Source organism: Phaethon lepturus, unplaced genomic scaffold (genome assembly GCF_000687285.1).
Source record: "Phaethon lepturus isolate BGI_N335 unplaced genomic scaffold, ASM68728v1 scaffold17033, whole genome shotgun sequence".
NCBI classification, from domain to species: Eukaryota; Metazoa; Chordata; class Aves; order Phaethontiformes; family Phaethontidae; genus Phaethon; species Phaethon lepturus.
The window spans coordinates 20,826-41,545 of record NW_010527128.1 but is presented as its reverse complement, the minus strand read 5'-3'; the positions used below and the strand labels follow the sequence as shown (position 1 = coordinate 41,545).

The following is a 20,720-nucleotide window of genomic DNA, read 5'->3' as shown; positions in this document are numbered from 1 at the left end:
AGTTCAGAAGCTTGGGTCCATTTTTAATTGTAAATGGAGGGCTCTTTTCTCCCTCCCCTTATATTTGGCGATGAATATTTACTACTGTGCTGTGATAACAGTTGTGTTTGCTGGCTGGGCTCCTGTTCTATCTTAGGATCTAATCTATTAATCATATGCTGCGTGTGGTCCTACTGCATTTCAAGTAGATGTAGCGACGTTTCAGCCCGTTGTTATTTGTGTGTTCTGGCAGTTGAGCCTTTCAGCTGCAGGAGTGGTGTCATTCTCTGCTCATAAGAAATGTGAGAAAAGCTTAATTCTTTATGCTTCACTGAAATAACTGAAACAGAATAAGGCTACCAACCCCCAAAAAAGTTGAATTTGGAAAATGTCACTTGCTACCATCTATGGCTTTGCTCAGGAAACATATGCTTGGGAGAGCTGTGCTAAGTAAACAGGTTGCCTTCTCGGTGTGAGATCTGGAGGAGCTGTTGGTCTTTCCAGCTAGGCAGAGTGAGGACCAGCCTGGAAAAATGCCACCGACATCCACAGATCAGGGATTTCGAGCTCTTTCTGGTGAAAAGCAGGTTGGTGAGGACATCTGCAGAGATGAGAATGTCGTCGTTGAGAACAACATCATCAGAGCCCCAAAGCTGTGTTACGGCATTATGAAGATGTACAAGCCTTACTACCTTATCGGCTGTATCCGAACATTTAGTTATTCGTTGGTGTGTTGCAAAAATTATACTGCTGTATTTGGGAATTTTTATCTTGAATTTATACTGCCTGATAATTATTTTTCAGGGACTTTCTGTAAGTGAGAAATTTGGAGAGCATGCAAGTATGCTCAGATCCTGCTTAAATATTTCACAGTGTATTTTTTTTTTTTACTAAGTTGCCTGTTCTGGTGCGAACAATGAGAAAGGAAGTCTTTAGAAGACCGGGTTGTATGTATTCACGATAATAATAGAGGATTTTATTTTCATTAGTGGACATTTAAGAGAGGAAGGTATTTTGTGGGATGAAGGAGCAGGAACAAACACAGAGATGTTTTGAAGCTAATGATGAAACATCGTAAAGATTCCTGGAAAGTTATAGTCATATATAGGATATGGAGCCATATTTGCTCTTTCTGTATCTTATAGTTGCCTGTGTACTGTAAAGGCTAGATACCTTTATATATGGAAACAAATGGTTAAGTCATTTTGAAAGCATCCTGCAGATGATAATCATCATGACTAAATGTTGCTGAGATGATGAATAATTGCTGTAGGATTTGTCTCAGATCTTTTTGGTAGTGGGATCAGGGGTTAGTCTGGGCTACAAGAATATTCATGTTGCTTGTTTTGTAGTTTTTTGTCTTTTTTTATTCAGTTCTTTCGAAAGGTGGATCACACTGAAAATCCAGCTCAGTTCCTGAAATCTGTGGTTTGAATGCGGTGTCATTTCCGAGTTGTTCAGGTTAGGGGCTTTGGGGGGGTCTCTAGTCCAGCCTCTGCTTAAATCTTACCGAGTCTTTTGACTAGGGAGCGTATACAATGTCTTTCACTACGTTAAGAACCAGTATTTATTACCAGGACTGCAGAGAGATGTGTTAGTAAAGGTTTGCATACATACATTTTATGTACATTCATTTTCTACTTACAGAATTTGGGTAATTTCCATTCAGTCCCATTACCAGTAGCCTGGGAACAACTTCTTAAACTCTACAAAATGCTTTGATGCTGCTCTCAGCTACTCTCCAGCTCCTTCCCCACCAACTGCTCTCTCTGTTTAGGAATCTCTAATGTTTTTATATGCTTGAGCTCGGGAAAAATCAGCCTGCCAGCTGGGCTGGAGCTGTGCAGGTGGGCTCTTCTCCATTAAGAGCTTCACCTCTGTTTTCTTAACCGTGGCATTCATTCTGGAGACGTGTTATCTGTGTCAGTGTTTCATTTCCTGTTTGCTTCACACAAACAGCCTCGTTTGATTTACCTAGGTGCAGAATATTTAGCATATAAATTAACTAACTCTGCTGTAATATCTGTAGAAACTTCCTGCCCGTCCTCCCACTTAAAAAAAAACAAAACAACAAAAAAACCCCCACCAACAATCAGTGTGGTGTTGAAAAATGTCATTTATTAGCTAGTTCCCTAGCTGGTGCAGAAGAAGTTTTGGGTGTGGGGTTTTTGGTGCTGGCCAGGTGAAGTCGTAGGGCGGCTGGTTCCAGGTCTGCAGTCGCGCTGTTGCAAGCAGTTGGCTGAGCTTCGCCTGGAGCAAGTGTATTTTTTTGGCTGCAGAGAAAAGACAAAGGCAACACAGGTTAGAGCAGAAAGAATATTTTTTTCTTACCTGTTTTTTACCTGGCATCACACGGTCTTGATTTCCAGTACTGCAGACAAACGCTGTACAGCTAAAATTACCGATAGACTCCCCTTCCGGGGCTGAGCTCAGGTTTGTGCCTCGGGGATCAAAATTTTAGGTGAGTTGTGTTGGATAGGATTTTTTTTTTTGGATTGGGGTGTTTTTGGCACAGCTAACTTCTCACCTCAAACATCAAGAAGGCAGTGAAAGTTGAGCTTCATGGATTATTTGCTTATGCGTCCCTACTTTAATAGCACTGGACTGTAATTTAAAACTGATTGCAGGGGAGGGCTTACGCTGGGTTTTGAGAAATGTGTGGCATCCCAATACTTGTTTTTACTGTACTCATAGTTACTTCTACCTATCACTATGCAAATAATTCCGGTGGCCCAAAATTTAAATGGCACAGTATTTCTCATTTAAAAAGTGGTTTCCTTTTCATACCTTTTTCATTTAAAAAGCCTGGAATTTAAACAAAAATTACTTTAAATGGGAAAAATAAAGATAATATTTTTCCAACTTTTCCATGTTGTTTTCTCCTTCGCAAAAAAAATTGCCAAATGAGACTATTCAGCCCCCTAATGATTTTGTTCCTGCCACTAGAAAAAGATCGCAGTGGAATAAAATATTTCTCACAAAAGATGGTTTAGGTTCACTTGTAATCCTAATTTAATCCGATTTTAATGTGTGAACATGCTTGTAAGTATAACGTTTGTCTAAAATAAATAATTCTGAATTCTTTAAAAGAAAAGACACGAGCTGGGCAGGCAGGTTCAGGTGGCTTTAGTACAGATCAAAAAGCGCAGGCAGTGTACAGCGGGGAGAGAAGCACTCTCTGATGGGCAGAGGTCACGGTCTGAAAAATTGTGGAAAATAAAAGCAACTCTGCTTTCAAGAAACTCCTTTCAAAACTGATCGAACAATCATAAACCAAAATATTGAAGGGGCCACATTAGATCAGCTTTGCCGGATTTCTGTGTTTGCTTTTCACCCCAACACTTTTATAAATGACTTTTAAAGACTGGTAAGGTGTTTGTGGGATGTAAATGAACACTTGGTTTCTTAGAGGCCTTTTTCTTTCTGGGCACAGAGAACAGCTATGTAATGTATTCTTGCTGGTTTTAATTTCCATGACTTCCAAAGCGGTTGTTTATCTTCATCTTGTGCAAGCTGTAGGTCTAAAGCCTTTGCTTAATTAAGACTGGAACAGTAAATAAACAAAGCTATGCCTTCTTCCATGTAGAGCAATGATAGGTATGTGAGAAATAGATAACAGTATTTATATTTTTAAAAACTTTGGAGTTGTTTTCTTTCATCTTCTTATAACCTACCATTAGCTAAGGCAAAAGAACAGCTCAGGGAAGCAGGAACCACCCAGAATGCTGTTTGTAAACTTTGTGGGTGGCTGGCGGTTTTTGAATCGGTGTAAAGATATCCCAGTCCTTCACTATTAAGTAGTAATTGGTAACTAGTAATTGTAAATAGCAATTTTGCTATTAAGTAGGAAAATATTTCTCCTACACTGAGACTCAGTAAGAATGAAATTTGGGCAGCACGCGGGTTGCAGAGCAAGTGCTGGATTCCAGCATTCCCGTGCTTTCAAAACTCAGCTGCCTTCCTGGAGATACTTCATACTGCTGGGAATATTCAGGTGGTTACTTGATTTAGAATATTTTCAAGTCCATGAGCGTCTGTCGGTGGACTTCACTCAGTCAGGAAGAACGGCACGTGTGTCTGCTAGAGTCTTGTTTTGTTGAGAGGAAAAATCAATGAATAAAGCCTTGTTTAGTTTTTAATTTGAAATATATGAGCCTTTGGAGGGGTAAGGCTTTGAGAGCTAGTGGATCCTTTTTTAAGGGTATGGTAGTCTTGTGTGGTTTCACAGTGTCACGCAGATCAGATCAGATCATTTGTCAGAAAATAGACCATCTCTTCCTATTCGGATGCATCACGTTCTGGCTACCTTCCCACGTCAGGAGCTGAAAGAGAGGACTGGGAGAGCTGAAGTTGCATCCTTTGTGCAAGGTGGGTCCCTCCTTGACGCAGTCGGGCCTCCAGCTTGCAGAAAGCTCCTCTTCCAAATGGAGGAGCCTGCCTTCTGCCTGGGGACAGGAGCAAAACCAACACGTACAGCAAAGCTTATGTGCGCTTTCTACCTTTCCTGGCAGAAAAGGACCTGGGGGTGCTGGTTGACAGCCGGCTGAACATGAGCCGGCAGTGTGCCCAGGTGGCCAAGAAGGCCAACAGCGTCCTGGCCTGTATCAGGAATAGTGTGGCCAGCAGGAGTAGGGAAGTGATTGTGCCCCTGTACTCGGCACTGGTGAGGCCGCACCTCGAATCCTGTGTTCAGTGTTGAGCCCCTCACGACAAGAAGGACGTTGAGGTGCTGGAGCGTGTCCAGAGAAGGGCAACGGAGCTGGGGAGGGGTCTGGAGCACAAGTCTGATGAGGAGCGGCTGAGGGAACTGGGGATGTTCAGTCTGGAGAAGAGGAGGCTGAGGGGAGCCCTCATCGCTCTCCACAACTACCTGAGAGGGGGTTGTGGTGAGGTGGGTGTTGGTTGCTTCTCCCAAGTAACCAGCGATAGGACGAGAGGAAATGGCCTCAAGTTGCGCCAGGGGAGGTTTAGGTTGGATATCAGGGAAAATTTCTTTACTGAGAGAGTGGTCAGGCATTGGCACAGGCTGCCCAGGGAGGTAGTGGAGTCACCATCTCTGGAAGTGTTCAAAAAACGTGTAGACGTGGCACTTGAGGACATGGTTTAGTGGGCATGGTGGTGTTGGGATGATGGTTGGACTTGATGATCTTCAAGGTCTTTTTCAACCATAATGTTTCTATGTTTCTATGACTTGACGCTGGTGAAAACACCAGTATTTCCTTCGGGCGATCCCTTGTTTCCCTCTTAGGCAACATTTTATTCTGGCATAATGAAAGCATCAAACCCCAGCTAATTTAGACATAGTGATATTTGAATGAAGTGCTTGTATTTTTAAATACATAGCTGTTCCTGTGTGAGAAGCAGAATAAAGTTTTACTATTGTTGGTTGTTTTTGTTTTGTTTTGTTTTTTCATATAGGTAGGAAGCTGTTAACCCTGGTCTACCAGTATAATTATATAGGTAAAAATATATATGTACACTTGTAAATAGCATTATACATCTTTCAAGTGCAGGCCTGACCTAGTACTGTAAGTACTTTTATGGCTTGTCTGCAATGGAATGAAACTCAAAACATTTGTGGTTTGGAACAAACATCTATTGAATATTAAGACTGCTGTGTGTAAGTAGCGTGGGGTAACTCGAGTGGATTTGCCGAGTACCTTGAATTAAAAACTCTTGTCTGACCCTTAGCAAGTACAGTCAAGGATCTTGGAGCAGCTTGTTTATTTTAGCTAACAAGTTTATCCAAACAACATGGTTTACAGCAGACTGAGTACTAATATGAACTACAAATGTTTATAGCATGCCTAGACTAATGTTTATGGCTGTTGCATAACTCAAGCTAATTGGAAATTGCATAACGAGGTAAAACAGCAAAACAAGTAGGCTGATCATTTCCTAGGCAACTTTTATTGAAGGCTTATGGGAAGTCCTCGTAATATAATATCAGAATATAAAGACGAAATAGGAGATAGCTACTTTACTCCACAAGTACATATATACACAGAGGCACCTCAGCTCAGTAACGTGATAAAATGGGGAGTTTTCACGATCAAGCTAAAGCAAATGACTTAGATCGACTTAATGCAGGTCAACGCATCACGGTTACAAAAAACCCCAACAATAAAAGGATGATGTGCCCACCCTTTGCCTGGGTTCTCACACTGCAGATGTCTGATCTGCTTCTTAATATGGAGCTTCCAAGGTTGGAGCTGGCCGTGCTCCAATATCGCGCTAGCATCTTGGGCGCAGGAGCATCCAGATGAGAGGCAGGGTCCGTGCTCATCTTCACTGGGTGCTGAGAGCCACTCATCTCCCCTTCTGTCAAAGCAGCTGTGATTAGAAAGTGGTTTTGTTCAAAATCTTGACTACTTACTAAGTGGAGAGAGGTGTGTTAACGGGCAGAAATTGGCACCCCTGGACTCAGCTTCTTTGCAACCCTTCTGTGCTGATGTCTTTGGTTTAAAACTGTGTTCTCTGTTTAGCTTGATACAGTGAGAAATCCACTTCTCAATTTGATAAGTGCTCCTAAAGCCAGTTTTTCCAAAGAAAAGGTTAGTGATTAATTAAAATTTCTATTGTTTCCACGTTCTTAGGCCGTAAAATACACAAAGTAGGGACAAAAGAAAAAAGCAACAAAGTGAGAGGTATTGCCTTTCTGAAACAAATGAAGGGATAAAATGTGTACACTGTTCACCCCTGGAACTCACAACTCTTAACACCATCTAATGCTTCTGATTTCAGACCTTCCCATAGGTGTTGCTTTTGTAAATATTTACAATTTTGGGCTGGGGCTTGGGCCATCCTAACTTACAAGGTTTTCAGAAGATGCTTGATGCCGCAGTTGAATTGAAAGGATCCGCCTTTCCAACGTACATGCTGATGTGTGGATCGAGCATTGGACTTTTTATTCTTTTTAAATCAGTATTTTCTGAATCTTGACTGAAGTAGTGTCATGCATATTAATATATTTTACTTTTTCCCTCATTTTCTCGGCCAGATGAACAGTATTTACAGTGCAAGTTAATCATTCACCTGAGGACCGCTTGCACGGAGAAATAGAAACTTCACTTGGCTAAGTGGCTTTAGCTTTTCCCGTGGGAAATACTTCTCAAACTTGCCTGATCCTTACATCTTCATACCTAAATTATGTGGGAGAGCGTGTGCATGCAGCTGTACCCATATGAAGATACGTTTCACATAACAAATTTTACTCTAATAGTTTAGCTACTCTTTAAAAATCACATTTATTCTAAATGAAATCAAAAATATCTCTCAAAAGTAGTTCCACTGTTTGAAATATGTTTAAAGTCACCATTGCAAATGGTTTTAAAATTACAATGGATCCATATTTGGGGATTCAGCTGAATGAAAGTTATAGTCATTTATTTTCTGACATCATCTTAATAGAAAGATAATTGTGAAGTGCAGCAGCATGTCAGAAACAAGAAAAATTTCAGCTCAGCATAAAATTTTGTATCTAGTAAGGATATGTGTAAGAATAAACTTTTTATCCTTTATAATATTTAAAAAAAAAATCTACGTAGCACCAATTGGCATTTTAATTCACTGTACATATATTCTTACATTGCCTACTGTGCTTCAGCCACTACAGAAAAAGTCATTTCCCTCTAATTTTTCTTCAGACCCGTCTGGTTTTGATGGTTTTGCTTGGTTTCCCAGTGCCACCGATGATCTGACGTGTCACGACGGGCAGTGGTGCTGAAGTAAGGTGCTTCTGATCCCCGTGGAAGGGCGAGAAGGGAGATGAAGCTTCGCTGCGTACGCAGTGACTTGCTACGCATGAGCAATGCTGTGAAAGGAGATGCAGGAGAAACTCCAGGGAGGCTCAGTGGGGTTTTGAGGGACCTTTGGTAAATCACTTGCTGTTTGTTCCTCTGATGAGCAAGTGCAAGAGGATGATGATGATAGGGCTGGACTGGACATAAATACCCTAAATTCTGTTCCTAGGTTTGCCCCCCACTTCTTGATGCGATCTTTGAGATTTTGCTTTGCTTTTCTTGAAATTCTGAATGTTGCATTTCTTGAAATTCTGAATTTCTTCATGCTACTCTTTTCGTTCTTTCTGTTTAGATTGCTAAATAATTTGGATCAAGGTGGAGGTTTGCCATGAATTTGTTAAAGCATTGGCTCCATCGGCCAGAAAGTGTGCCAGGATGCTGAAGTGAACCCAGCTGTCAGAAAACCTAAATTTTCGTTCTGTTCTAAAGAAAAAAAATCATGAAACTGTTTGTTGACGTGTGATATTTATTTAATTTTGGAATTATTAAGATACTCTGTTTCCATAACAAATAAGCTTCCTGTGATGTCTGGCAAGTGCGGATGGAAAATAGCCTCTTTTGGGGGGTTTGCTTGTGTGTATCGCGTCGGATTTATTTCTGTATCACATCCAGTTTAGTCACCAGCCAAAAGGGCATCCAGGGTCTGCAGCCCAGGAGTATTCCTAATTTTAAAAATACTGTGAAGCACTGGGTTTTGTCTGGGTTCTTGCACTTTGAAAATAATCTAAACTAACCTAGTTTCTAATAATCTAAACTAACCTAATCTAAACTAACCCGCTACTAGAATATACGAATAGAAAGTTAGCCTAAACCGATAGATGTTATTTTAAAAACACCAATTTGTGAAATTGGCTGTGCCTGTAGTTTTACATCTCTAGAAAAGCATTCCCTGTCCCTTGGCTTCCTGCAGGCAAAGAAGTGAAGAACTGGACTCGTTTCCGCCTGGAGCAGCTTTCGTAGCCACCCGAGTAATTTGCGGATCAGAAAATAACGCATTTGAATCGTGGCAAGGAGTGAAATGTAACCTTGAAAGAATTCTGAGTTCTGCCTGTTTATTTCCTCAGATAATTAAGCTGAAAGCAGAAGCCCGTCTTGATCTGCTGAAGCAGATCGGTGTGTCCGTGGATACGTGGCTAAAAAGCGCAATGAACCAAGTGATGGAAGAACTGGAAAACGAACGCTGGGCCAGCCTGCCCTCGGTGACCAACAACGGCTCTTCGCACCTGGTACGGTTTCCGACGTGCAAACCTCACCTCGTCTCCATGTGGCTCTTTCCTAGTAGCAGCTCCTAACATTGAATAGAAAACCAAACTGATAATATTTGCTTGGTTGTTAGCTAACCAGAAAAATTGTGTAGCTTTACCTGGCTGAAACGTGTGCCTGAATTTCATGCAAAAAAAAAAAAAAAAACCAACCCAAACGCAAAAAAACCAGGATTTCTGGGTTCTCTTGCTGAGTTTACTTTATATTGATTTTTCTGACCTTGGATAAGTGCCATAACATTTATTTGCCATCTCCTGAAAAGAAAAATGTCTGTGTATTTCTTTGAACTTTCATTAATAGTTTACGAAGTTGTCTGAGGTACTTGGATAAAAGGCACTTTATTTTTCCGAAATGTTTAGAAAACTGTAGACTCTACATCATCTCTTTAAGAGTCGTTTATGTGTGGATTACAATGAAAGTCATCAAGAAAGCAAAGCCTGTTTTTCAAATTGATTTGGATATTTGAGGTGAAAATTTGATTCAGGGTTCGATGTTTCCCTCAACTATTTGTCAAAGATTTAGATGTTACCGCTATTCATCTGCAAGTTACCACCCCGTTGTTTGAGTTACATTAAATATTTGACTTTTTCTTTACAAATAACTAGTTCCATTAAAGCAGAACTGAAGTTAAATTAGAGCAGAGCACAAACCTGATCTCTACTGCATGTTGCCCAAAAAGTTGGTAGCTTCTTAAGCTGTTAAATTCAACTGCTTGAGTATGTCTCGCTGTGTCTGCAGTTACGCTAACTCTTTTGAAAATTTCATCCAATATACCCAAAATTGACCTAAGAAGCGACTTGGATCAAAGGAAAGTTGGTAATGATTTTTTTACTCAGTAGGACCTAACACTAATTTTGTTTGTAATGTCTATAGCTGGTTTGCAAAACAGGCCAGAGACATCTCCCATCTGTTTAGCTTGGAAGGAAGCTCATTTTTATGTAATTCAAGAAAGAATAAAAAGCAAACTCTCATTTCTCTCCCCTCTCCCCCCCAAAGAATGTTATGTTGCCAAAAAAAAAATAGCGATAGCTGAATCAAACAGCTGCCTGAGCCAAGAAACCCTGTGCAGAAGAGAGAAACTGCTAAAGGAGCTCGTAATACCTTTTCTTTCCCCGATTCCCCTCCACGGCACGCGGTGCTGAGCTGTCACCTTTGGCAGTAAAACTAACCAATCTGTTTTTCTTCACCAGTAACAAACTCAAATAAAATTCCTGAAGGTTTAGTCAGTTTGCCTCAAACAAATTTTAAATTTCCTGTGCCTTGTTTATGTATTTAATACTTAACAAAATTCAGAGGCTTTTATAAAGTCTTGGTTTGCATGTGGATACTTCCCTAACTATAGTCTTCATACACTATTAAAATTACTTAATTCACACATTCTTTTTAATCTTAAATGCTTTGGACAGCCAGAATATATCTGCTGTATAACAAAACGTTCAGGGGGAATGGGAACGTGGTTTTTGACTGCACTGCAAATGATTTGGAGAGTGGCTTGCTGTCGCTGACCACCTAAGAGAAACAAAATCTCCATTTCAGCAAGTGTGTGCTACCTACACACAAAAAATCCTGCTTGTTCCCATGTTTCTTCATGCTTTTCTGCTTCTTTATTGTTTTCTTGGTAATGGTGGCAAACCTTTAGAGGGAAAGGGGCTTTTTGGATGTACAGCTATTTTCAGCTATGTCAACTTTAGCTCAAAAAAGTGAGAGGGCACTGAACGGGGTCTTGGCAAATCCTGAGAGGCCTGAGTCCTCTCTTTGCTTTCTTCGGGGTGTTAGGATCTTTCTTCTAGGAGGTTACACACAGAGCTCAAAGAGAGTGGCAGCATTTGCAGTAAAGGTGGTTAGAATCGCTGCTCTGCAGGCTTCGTTCCCGTGGTTAGTAGTATAATTAGAGATGAAAGTTGTAGTATGTGGATCCAAGCTTCAGCCTACCCAAATCCCAAAGGAGTTCTTGTGCCGAGTTTCATTTCGGATTTCGGATCCTTTCTAGCCAGGATAGATGAGGATATGTTACATAGCTGTGTTTAACAGTGGTTTTATTTTCCCTTTCTTCTTGCACTCCACCTCCCTTAACTCCCGTTGTGCATGTTGGATTGCGCCCAATACCTTGTTCTCTGGCTCATCAGACATGCCAAGAGCTGGCCCTGGAGCCAAACCCCGTGCTAGCCCCTGGCGAGCCAGCAGATGCCACAGCGTGGGAGGTTAAACTCTGATTCTTATTTTCCCCTTTTACACTTACGTACGCTCCCGTATAAAAAAAAAAGGTGCTGTTGACCTTGGCAGGCCAGATGAGGACAGCCCGTAGATGGAATTCTTAGAACTGTTACCAAAATTACGCTGCTTGCAATTATTAGAATTACTGCAGCATGTAACAAGCAACACTTTCACTTCATCTTTGAAGAGCGGGCAGCGTTCCACGTTCAGAAAGCGGCTATCTGCCATCCTTACGTCGTGCACAGCTTTGCTCTTTGTGTCGGTATTTCTCGTGATGTAATTTTTTCGGCAAAGCTCTCGATAGCTTTTCTTTTAAAGAGCTAAAAAGAAGAAAGCAGCGTCGATGCCTTGATATTGCTGTGATTATTTAACCTCCTGCAGTAATGTAACGAGCTGAAGGAGTCAATACCCCATCACCTATCCAGTCGGCTGACTTTCAGCTATAATGACGAAATGCATAATCTTGGGAGGGAATACTTTTTTTTTTCCCCAAGTGTACATGCCCCAAAAAGCTGAATTTTGAATGTTAATGTCACCTGGAAAATCTCTGCAGTGCCTACGCTGCCTGCAACAAATGAATTGTAAATACTATGTCATTTATTCCAAAAAAGGAAGAGAGAACAATGTCTTTATGGCTTTTGTGTTTTGTTTTGTATTCGAAGGGACTTGAAGCAGTACGGTTACAAGAAACGTTTACAACATTTGCACAGCAGAAGTACAGTATTGCAGAGTTAGAAATAAAGTTTGCCGTTGGTACATTTACTGTGAACGTGAAAATGGATGCTTTTAACTGCAAAGGGATATAGCATCTTTTAACTGTAGAAGGTTAGAGCATCTTTCAACTGGTAGGTTACTGGTTCATATTCGAGCCTGGTTGTCGTCTGATACCAGCAAGCTCTGTGAAACAAAGTGTGATTTCAGTTCCTAAATACACATATTGCAGACTGCCTCTGGCCGCTGGCTACCCTCGGCCACAGGGCAGAGTGCTTCGGTAGGGAGTTGCGGGGAAATTTCAGCCCTTTTTTAGCTCCTACGGGTCGTACATCCAAATCAGGCTGGAGGTGGTTTGGTATAAATGTGTTCTCTGTTGTTGCCGGGTCCGTGCATTTCCGAGGAGAGATGGAAAAGGGCTTGAGGTAGATTTTGTTGGTATCAAATCTCTTTTTGTGTAGGAAATGCCACGAAACAAGATACATGTTTGCATGCCTTTTTTCGTACGTATAATCAAACTATCTTGTCACCTTCTTACCCACATTTATTCTTATGTTTGTTCTCTGTTAACGTACTTTTGGTATAATTGTGGTTGGTGTATTTATTCTTTGCTTACGCTGTCTTTCATTACCAGACTCTGTAGAAGGATGAGCTTTATGAAACAAACTGCTAAGTTTTCTGTATCATTAATGCCATTTTCCCTCTATGTGCCTACTTTGCAAATGATTCTATTCAAGGAGTTTGAGCAGCCCAGACACTGAAAATTAAAATGTATTTTTCTTCATCGTGATAGAAAACCAGGACCAGATGTTTCACAAACAAGTCTTTCTAGACGTGATACACTCATTTCCCTGATGTTTTGTACGGCTGTCAGCTGAATGTCAGCTTTGGCTGCTGGGACACAGACCACGCACAGCAAAAGCCAGTTAGAAACTGGAGGGGGAAACCTTAAATTTGCCTTATTTTATAGTTGGCTGTTAATATAGGAAAGCATTAGCTAGGTAAGACAGCGACTTTTGTTGTTACCGCAACATCTGTGAATGCATTTAAGTAGCAGTGGCTGCAAACTGCACTTGAATGAAAATGAGTGGGGAAAAAATAATAGGAATTACAAGGACGTGTCCTAAAAATTGTAACATAGAAATTAATCTAAGTCAGAAGATCATGAAACTTTGTGCTCTTCTACTCCAGGTCTAGAAGAGCAAGGATGTAACCTCAGAGCAGAGGTGTGAAGACATTTAGGGTTTTAGGGAGGCTGCACAGTGCCTTTTTGGTCTCAGCCTAACTTTTTGTTGATTTATCAGCCTTCCCGTTTTCATGAGGAATACTAAATTCACTGCCAAATTAAAAGGAATAAAAAAAGGGAAGATGGCAAATACGTAACAGTGGTGCCTTTGATTCGAAGAACTTGGCTATTTTCACACGAGATAAAGTGTTTATTCAAAATTTCAGCCAGGCACAAGGCCAAAGCACAGCTCTTGTCAACGTTGCCCAAACTGCATTTATAGAAACTTGTATTTTTCGAGCATATTGACCTCAGTTTTTATTTAAACTTTTATAGCTAGTTTTTAATCATCATTCTTTCTCTAAGGAATTTTTTTTTTATAAACTGCAGCAAATCTATTGTGCAGAATACACCAGCTGGAAGGCTGATTTTACTTTAGGGTTGGTGTTTTTTTTTTAAGTTTAAGTACTTCCACTGGAATTTCGTTTCATAACTTGTGGTCGCAGGTACATTAATCTTTTCATAGCATAAATTCTCAAAAAGTGGCTCTTTTTTTTCCATTAAACTATTTGCTATCCCTCTGAAATGGCATCTCCAAAGTACCTTAGTCACCCTTTCACAGCTTACGTAAAAATTGGATAACTGTCCAGCAGTTGAGTTGGAGCTTCCAAAATCTTCTACAGTTGTTTTTAAAGTCCACGGGCCTGTGCTTGAATGAAGAAATACAGCTTAGTTAAGCAAAGGTGTAATTTGGTGACAACTCTTACTCTTTTGCTTCCCTGTATTTGCTTTGTTTGATGACCGCTTTCCTGATGTTATTTGAGAATCATGTGTTGAATATTATGTAGTCATTTTTTTGTCCAGTTTCAATAATCATAAGTAGTGAAAAAACCACACTGAAGATTATTGACCAGTTCATTTTTATTGCTACTTCTTCGCTTATGTTTGTGTGATGGTATCATGCCAAATTTAATTTGCTTTAATAGATGAATGCTGATGCAGAAAAGGAAGAAGGTGAAGAGTTTGAAGACAGCATGGATGTTTTTGATGACAGTAGCTCTAGTCCTTCTGGTACTCTAAGAAATTATCCTCTCACCTGCAAAGTTGTTTATTCATATAAGGTTTGTGATTTTTTTTTTTTAATTGATTAGAAAAGTGAATTATGCAACAAACAAATAATAGATGTAACCGTTCTGTGGGAGTTTGAGGTAGAATGTCATAATTTGGCTCAATACTGGTGCACATTAAACATACTTAGTTGAGAAAAACCTCAGCAGTGCAATATCTGTGCCGTTGTGAAACACATTTAAGCTACAGTTCAGCAGAGTACTGAAGTCTGCGCATGGATTGAAGCGTGTAGAGATGTCCCTGTCTGGCTTCAAGGAGACCAGTTGTGTGCCTGCCATTAGGACATGGTCTCATTTCTGTTGCTGAGTCGGTGTGGCTGTGCTGAAAAGCCCCTCTCCGTGTAAGGGACGCTTGTACGCTGTACAACAAAGCTCCTCTTTGTACTGTAATAGTGAAACCACCATTCATGAGTTAAAGCTTTGCTGGCAAACTGCATTCATGCTGTTTACTTCTGCTAGCACTGCTAGGTCGGTTGTAAATCACACCGCCGCGGTAGCCGAAGCCAGCGGCAGATTTAGTCTTAGGGCACGGAGTAAGTAGGGTTTCAAAAGCAAACAGGGTTTGACGCACTGGGTGGTATTCAGGGTGCTTCCCTCTATCCCTTTGAGCAAAAAAGGGTCTTGTGAATGTCAGCAGGTATGCAGAAAAACCCTTATTAATATGTTTTCAAGTATGCTACATCATAAAATTTCCAATTATTTAAAAAAACCATAAGTTTTAATAAAAGTCTGGATGAGAATGTTCTTTACACTGCCTGTCCCATGCACCTGAAAACACTTTTGTTTTCCAATCTTCGTGTTACATCTTCAGGCTTCTCAGCCAGATGAATTGACCATAGAGGAACACGAGGTATTGGAGGTTATTGAAGATGGAGATATGGAAGACTGGGTAAAGGTATAATTTTTCCAAGATTGTTTCTTTTCACTGTTACTTTTAGAAATGGAACTTGGGATGGGAGAAAATACTTGGGTTGTTTTCGGAGCAGTATGCAAAAGCAGAGCATCTTTTCTGTCATTTATTTACAGGCACGGAATAAAGCGGGTCAAGTGGGTTATGTGCCAGAGAAGTACCTGCAGTTCCCGACATCCAGCAGTCTGCTGAGTATGCTACAGTCCCTGGCGGCACTGGATAGTCGATCGCACACCTCTAATAACTCCACTGAGGCTGACTTAGTCTCAGGCAGCCTGAATGGAGACTCGAGTGGTAAATACCAATAAATAAATATATATTGAGCTTATTAATATATATATATATTAAGCTTGTTCTCCAAAGCGTTCTGCATATTGACTTTGGGTGTCACACATGAGGATTTCTCATATTTGACCTGTATCTGAGTACAACTGTTCTCAGTAATTATCTCTCTCATCTCAAATCTGCGTCATTTACCTGGCTGTCTCATAGAGCTGAGATTAACATTAACTAAAAAGTAAGGAAAACTGAAATAATTTGCCTCAGCAATTATAGAATCATTTAGGTTGGAAAAGGCCTTTAAGATCATCGAGGCCAACCGTAAAACTATGTATAGTCCTTACTATTTTTTTTCAGCTCATGCCAATTACAGTTTTCTGTTTCCTCTTCCATTCTCCAGTCTGTTTTGTAAAAGCACTTTATGATTACGAGGGCCAGACAGATGATGAGCTGTCCTTCCCGGAAGGAGCGATCATCCGCATCTTGAACAAGGAAAATCAAGATGATGATGGCTTTTGGGAAGGAGAATTCAACGGACGCGTTGGGGTGTTCCCATCAGTATTAGTTGAAGAGCTTACGGCCTCAGAAAATGGAGAGACTCAGTGGATTGGAGATATTCAGGTATGTAAAGAGTTGAGGTGCTAGCTTGCACATACGATATTAGTTTACTAGATTGATTTTGCAGGGCTACAAAGATCTGCCGCTTCTTTGGGAGGGGGGGAAATCAGATCCAATTTAAGAAAAAAAAAAATCAGAAACAATTTAAGAAAAGATAATGAGAACCAACTTAAGAAAAAAAAACACAACCCTGAGTGCTTACCTTTTAGTTTGTTACCCAGCCTAACAATTATCAACTGATATATTTTGGCAAATGTAACAGATTTCTGAATAAAGTCAAGTATTTGGGTAGAAAGGGAATGAACCAAAGGAGAAAATTCACAGTTTACTTTCTGTAATTAATTTATGGCATAGACTGAGACATCAAACACAACCCAGCAAAAACAGAATTACAGGCTCTCTCAGCCCTAATTTAATGTTTTCATACTTAAATCTGTTCTGTATCCTCTCAATTTTTGAAGGGCAGAATACTGCCTAATACTATATTAGAGTAATTTTTGCAGAAATGTCCTCACTTTAGTATAGTTCTGTAATCCTTATATCATATTAGAAAATCATGTGTAACTGTGGTGCTAGAAACTGGACTTCCATGTTCCCTACAAAATAGTTTCTTTGGTATTTTTTTCTTGGATTTGAGAAGACCGTGAAAACTTACGGTTTAAATTATATATGTGCAATTGAATCAGGGTAAAACTCACTATCTTAAACGCTTTTGTGTGAATATATGTGGAGAGGCACATTTAGCCAAATGACTTTTTTCAAATAACCTTGAAAAAGTCTGTCTAAATTATCTGGGAGAGGGTGAAAATTGCTGCTCAGTGGCAACCTGTGATTTAAACCAAATACAATCGCTGTTGGATGTCTTGGCTTTCCTTCCCAAATGTACCCGACAGCGCTTTGACAGGTAGTTTTTCTCCAGATGAAGGTTCCTGGCATACTGATGTGTCAGAGAGCTTACTGCACCTCGGTGTGTACATAACAACTGTCGAGGAGTAAGGCTTTCTGCAGCCCCCCTCTCCTTTTAACACAGGTATCCCCGACTCCGAAGCCTAATAATGCGCTTCCACCGCTGCCACTGTACGACCAGCCTCCCACTAGTCCCTACCACAGTCCGGATAAAAGAAGTTCTCAGTACTTCCCCAGATCACCGTCAACTAATGGTAAGAACATTCGTGATAGTAAAAGAAACATTTCAGCTAAATGCTTAATTTGGATTGTTCACGTTTCAAAGGGGGAGGAAAAAAAGCTTTTTTTTTCACAACGTGAAGTTTATTCGGCAGTACTGAGTGGCTTGTTTGTGATGGGTTGTTGCTTACTCTTTCAGAAAACAGCTTCAGTTCAGAGTCCCCTGGATTCTCACAGCCTCCGCGAATTCCTCCCGAAACTTCGTATGGCAAACTGCGACCTGTAAGTTAAAAACAAATACTGTGGTTTTTATTGATGCTACAGAGTTATAAGGCTGGTCAGGATAGATCTAGTCAAAGCAGGGTGGTGGTACAGCACCTGGTGATTTGGCTCTCCGTGTCCTGCAAATCCAATCACTATGTATAAAAACGCGGTATCTCAGATGAATACTGCGAGGAAAGGTCTGTGCACTCCCCTTTGCTAATACGACAGATGTGTCCAAAGGCTGTAGAACGTGAGAGCTACCTGAGATTAAGTGAACACTAGAAGAAAACAAAGCTGCACTTGTTTAAAGAGTAAGCCCCTGCGTTTAAAGATGACCTTGAATCTTATGCATCCCCTATCCTTCATCTAACCCGCCCTTCTGTATCTGCCTTCACAGCCATAATACCTGCATGTCTCTGTGAGGCACATGAACCTTGAAATCTAACCTGGGAGGAAATTACATCTATCACGATAGTAAAATAGTTGTTAGTCGATAAACTCAAATTGCCTTTTCAGGCTTTGGGAGGTTATTTCTGTTCTTGCCACATAACCCCTAAACAGAACTGAAAAAGAGGTGGTGAATAAATACCAGAGCAGTTGAATCGTGTGATTTGTACGATTGCTGCTTCTCCAGAGGTTGTGTTACCAGCCACCCAATGTGCTGGCAGACAGACCTGCTTGCCAGCAGTTTGATGTAATACACAGTCCTTGGGACTCCATTGCATTTAGGGTTAAATTTATTTCTGACCCCCTTGATTTGAGGATTTTGGATTAAAAATTCTTAATGATGTATGTATTTTGTGATGTCTTTGCTGCCTAGAAAGAGAGATTTTGCCAGAAAAGGAAAGGAAGAAATTTAATCAGTTAGAACTTGCAAAATCTGTCTCCTAGGATTAACTTTGAAATCAAGTTCTGGGGCTTTCAAAGTCCTAAACCAAATCATACCAAGATGTAACATTTGTATTTTCCTGGCATCCTTAATGAATGAGGTGGCAGAAAAAGAGCAATTTGGGATATTCAAAAATTATATTCTGAATATTTCAGTCGTCGGTGAGTTAGCCTTGTTCACTGACATACGCAAGGCAGAGGCAGTACTGCATCGTGAAGTATTTAAGGACTGAACAGAGAGGTTCCACGTTATCTTACTCCCTTGTAAAAAGACACTGATTCAGCTTTTCCATTTTGTAGATTTCTATTTTCTTCATGAGTTTCTTGCAATTTACTGTCTTTTCAAGTTACTACTACAGTGTCATGCCTTAATTGAAAGGATTTCTGTTAGTACTGCGTTTTAAATATGCCTGGTTTGAAAATATTGTGAAGTTTGTTATAGTATTGCTCCACAAGTAATTTTTTCCAGAGCAAGTCGCTCTGGTCTTGCATGAAATGCTGTTAGAGCTTAAGGTAATCTCCATCAAGAGCAATAATAACCTTATTGATGTGGACGGTATAAAAATAGCATCAGATTTCAGGTGTCTATCATTCAGGTCAGTGATTGATTAAATACGAGTAAGCCACTTAGATGCAACAAGGCATTCTTGTAGTTTCCAGCCCACATAAGTTCCAGGCAAGGGCGTCATCAGAATTCAGCATTTGATGTAAAGTCCAAAGTCCGTCCCAGGTTTACATACCGGATTCTTTGCAGGTACAGGCAGAATAGGTAGGTTATTTCACTGGGTGTGTTTGCCCTGTCGTGACTGATAGTCGTTCTGGAGAAAAATCACCTGAAAGTGGTGACAATGTATAACAAAGAGCCTTGATGGCTTAACTGGAGACAACTGGGCCTGAATTCAGCTGGTTACTCGCTGTAGTTCTGTCAGTCTTAATATACAATCTGTCTATTTGCGTCATCTTGGGGTATGAGGCCAAAGTTGCGGTTTTAGTCTCTACAAGTTCTGAAACGTTGGCAGTTTTCTGATAGTTACCGGCTGGTTCTGGCTGTTTCAGGTGCGAGCAGCTCCACCACCCCCTACACAGCATCATCGCCGGACAACAGAGAAGATAGAGGACGTGGAAATTACTCTGGTGTAGCGATGGGACTAGTTAAGTAGTAGTGCTACAATCAAGACCAAACGCGGTATTTGGTCAATCTCGTTTTTAGGCACCTTTGCATGATGAAGACTTCTAATAGAACAAGAGATAGGGAGGATTTTATGTGGCAGTGACATGGTGGATTCCTTCCCGCAGTCATGAATATTTTGTGCCTTTTTTTTGTTTTGATTTATATACATCATTCTTCCTCTCTTAGCACAAACCAAGACGGGCCAAACAGCGAGCAGAGGATTGCCTTGGAGCAGGTTTCTCTCTTGGCTGAAGGTGGTCAGTTTTTCTACAGAGACTGAGGAAAAGAGCCTCATTCATGCAACTTAGTCCTAGCATACTTCGATCACGTGCATTAGTACAGTATATTACTGTTGCCATAGGAATGTGTTAAAGATTATCAATTCTTCAAGTAGTATTACTTGTCTGATTAGGTATTAATCAGATCTTGCAGAATGAAAAAGGGAACTGAAAAAGAAGTATCAGGAGAGGCTGGCTCCTCTTTAATCCCCTTGCAGAAAGGAAGAGACAGGAAAATAATCTTATAGATAAGAAAAACTGATGCAGATCATATGGCGTTAATTACATTAATGCACACCTCTTCGATAATTAACAATTAAACAGAACTAAATGTTCTTTGTATTAATATTTATGCAGTACATTTAGTAATAGAGTATCTAATATGGAGGTGCTGAATTAGTAGCAACATCTTGTTCCATAGCATAAACCAACTGGTAGAAAAGTAAGTGAGATTTTTGTCTAGATCTGGAAATTGAGCTTCATTTTTTTCTTAGCAGATTTTGAGGGTTTTGGTTTTGGGGTTTTTTTTAAGTATTTGGGTCACTCTTATCCCAGTTATTGCCGTGTACTTTATTATCCAACATTAGCAGTATATCTTTGTCATCAAACCATCTGGCTAGAGTTAGAAGTTACATTTAGAGTATTTACATGCATTATTTAGTTTTTGCATTGGATGGTCCTGTAGCATTTTCCCAGGCGAAGCCCGTTAACTAGCCAAAGCCAGAGAGCCAGGAAAAGCTCTGGTTTCTGCGAAGCCTTCCGCCCGCCTTTGTGGCCGAGACTACGGTCTCAAATTGCTCTTAGGCAAGAAATAGAGAGTAAAAGAATTCCAAAACTTAATTTTCTATCGGAGATCTCTGAAAAGG

At 40.4% G+C, this 20,720-nt stretch overlaps 1 protein-coding gene across 1 annotated transcript; it reads left to right on the top strand.

Annotated features, from left to right (window-relative positions):
• The first annotated feature begins 512 nt into the window (after nt 1-512).
• On the top strand, nt 513-19,765 carry LOC104615211 (FCH and double SH3 domains protein 2-like). The gene is made up of 9 exons (XM_010283296.1): nt 513-707; nt 8,846-9,007; nt 14,181-14,315; nt 15,133-15,216; nt 15,348-15,525; nt 15,911-16,131; nt 17,159-17,288; nt 17,453-17,535; nt 19,462-19,765. Exons 1-9 carry the CDS (start codon nt 513-515, stop codon nt 19,543-19,545), a joined length of 1,272 nt encoding a protein of 423 aa, XP_010281598.1. The 3' UTR covers nt 19,546-19,765.
• Nucleotides 19,766-20,720: the final 955 nt, after the last annotated feature.

Bases quoted from the DNA above. Each gene is read 5' to 3' on its own strand.
- LOC104615211 (XM_010283296.1), top strand. From the start codon at position 513: ATGCCACCGACATCCACAGATCAGGGATTTCGAGCTCTTTCTGGTGAA. The intron at 15,217-15,347 runs GTATAATTTTTC...ATTTATTTACAG, and splicing joins ATATGGAAGACTGGGTAAAG to GCACGGAATAAAGCGGGTCA. The intron at 17,536-19,461 runs GTAAGTTAAAAA...TGGCTGTTTCAG, and splicing joins CGTATGGCAAACTGCGACCT to GTGCGAGCAGCTCCACCACC.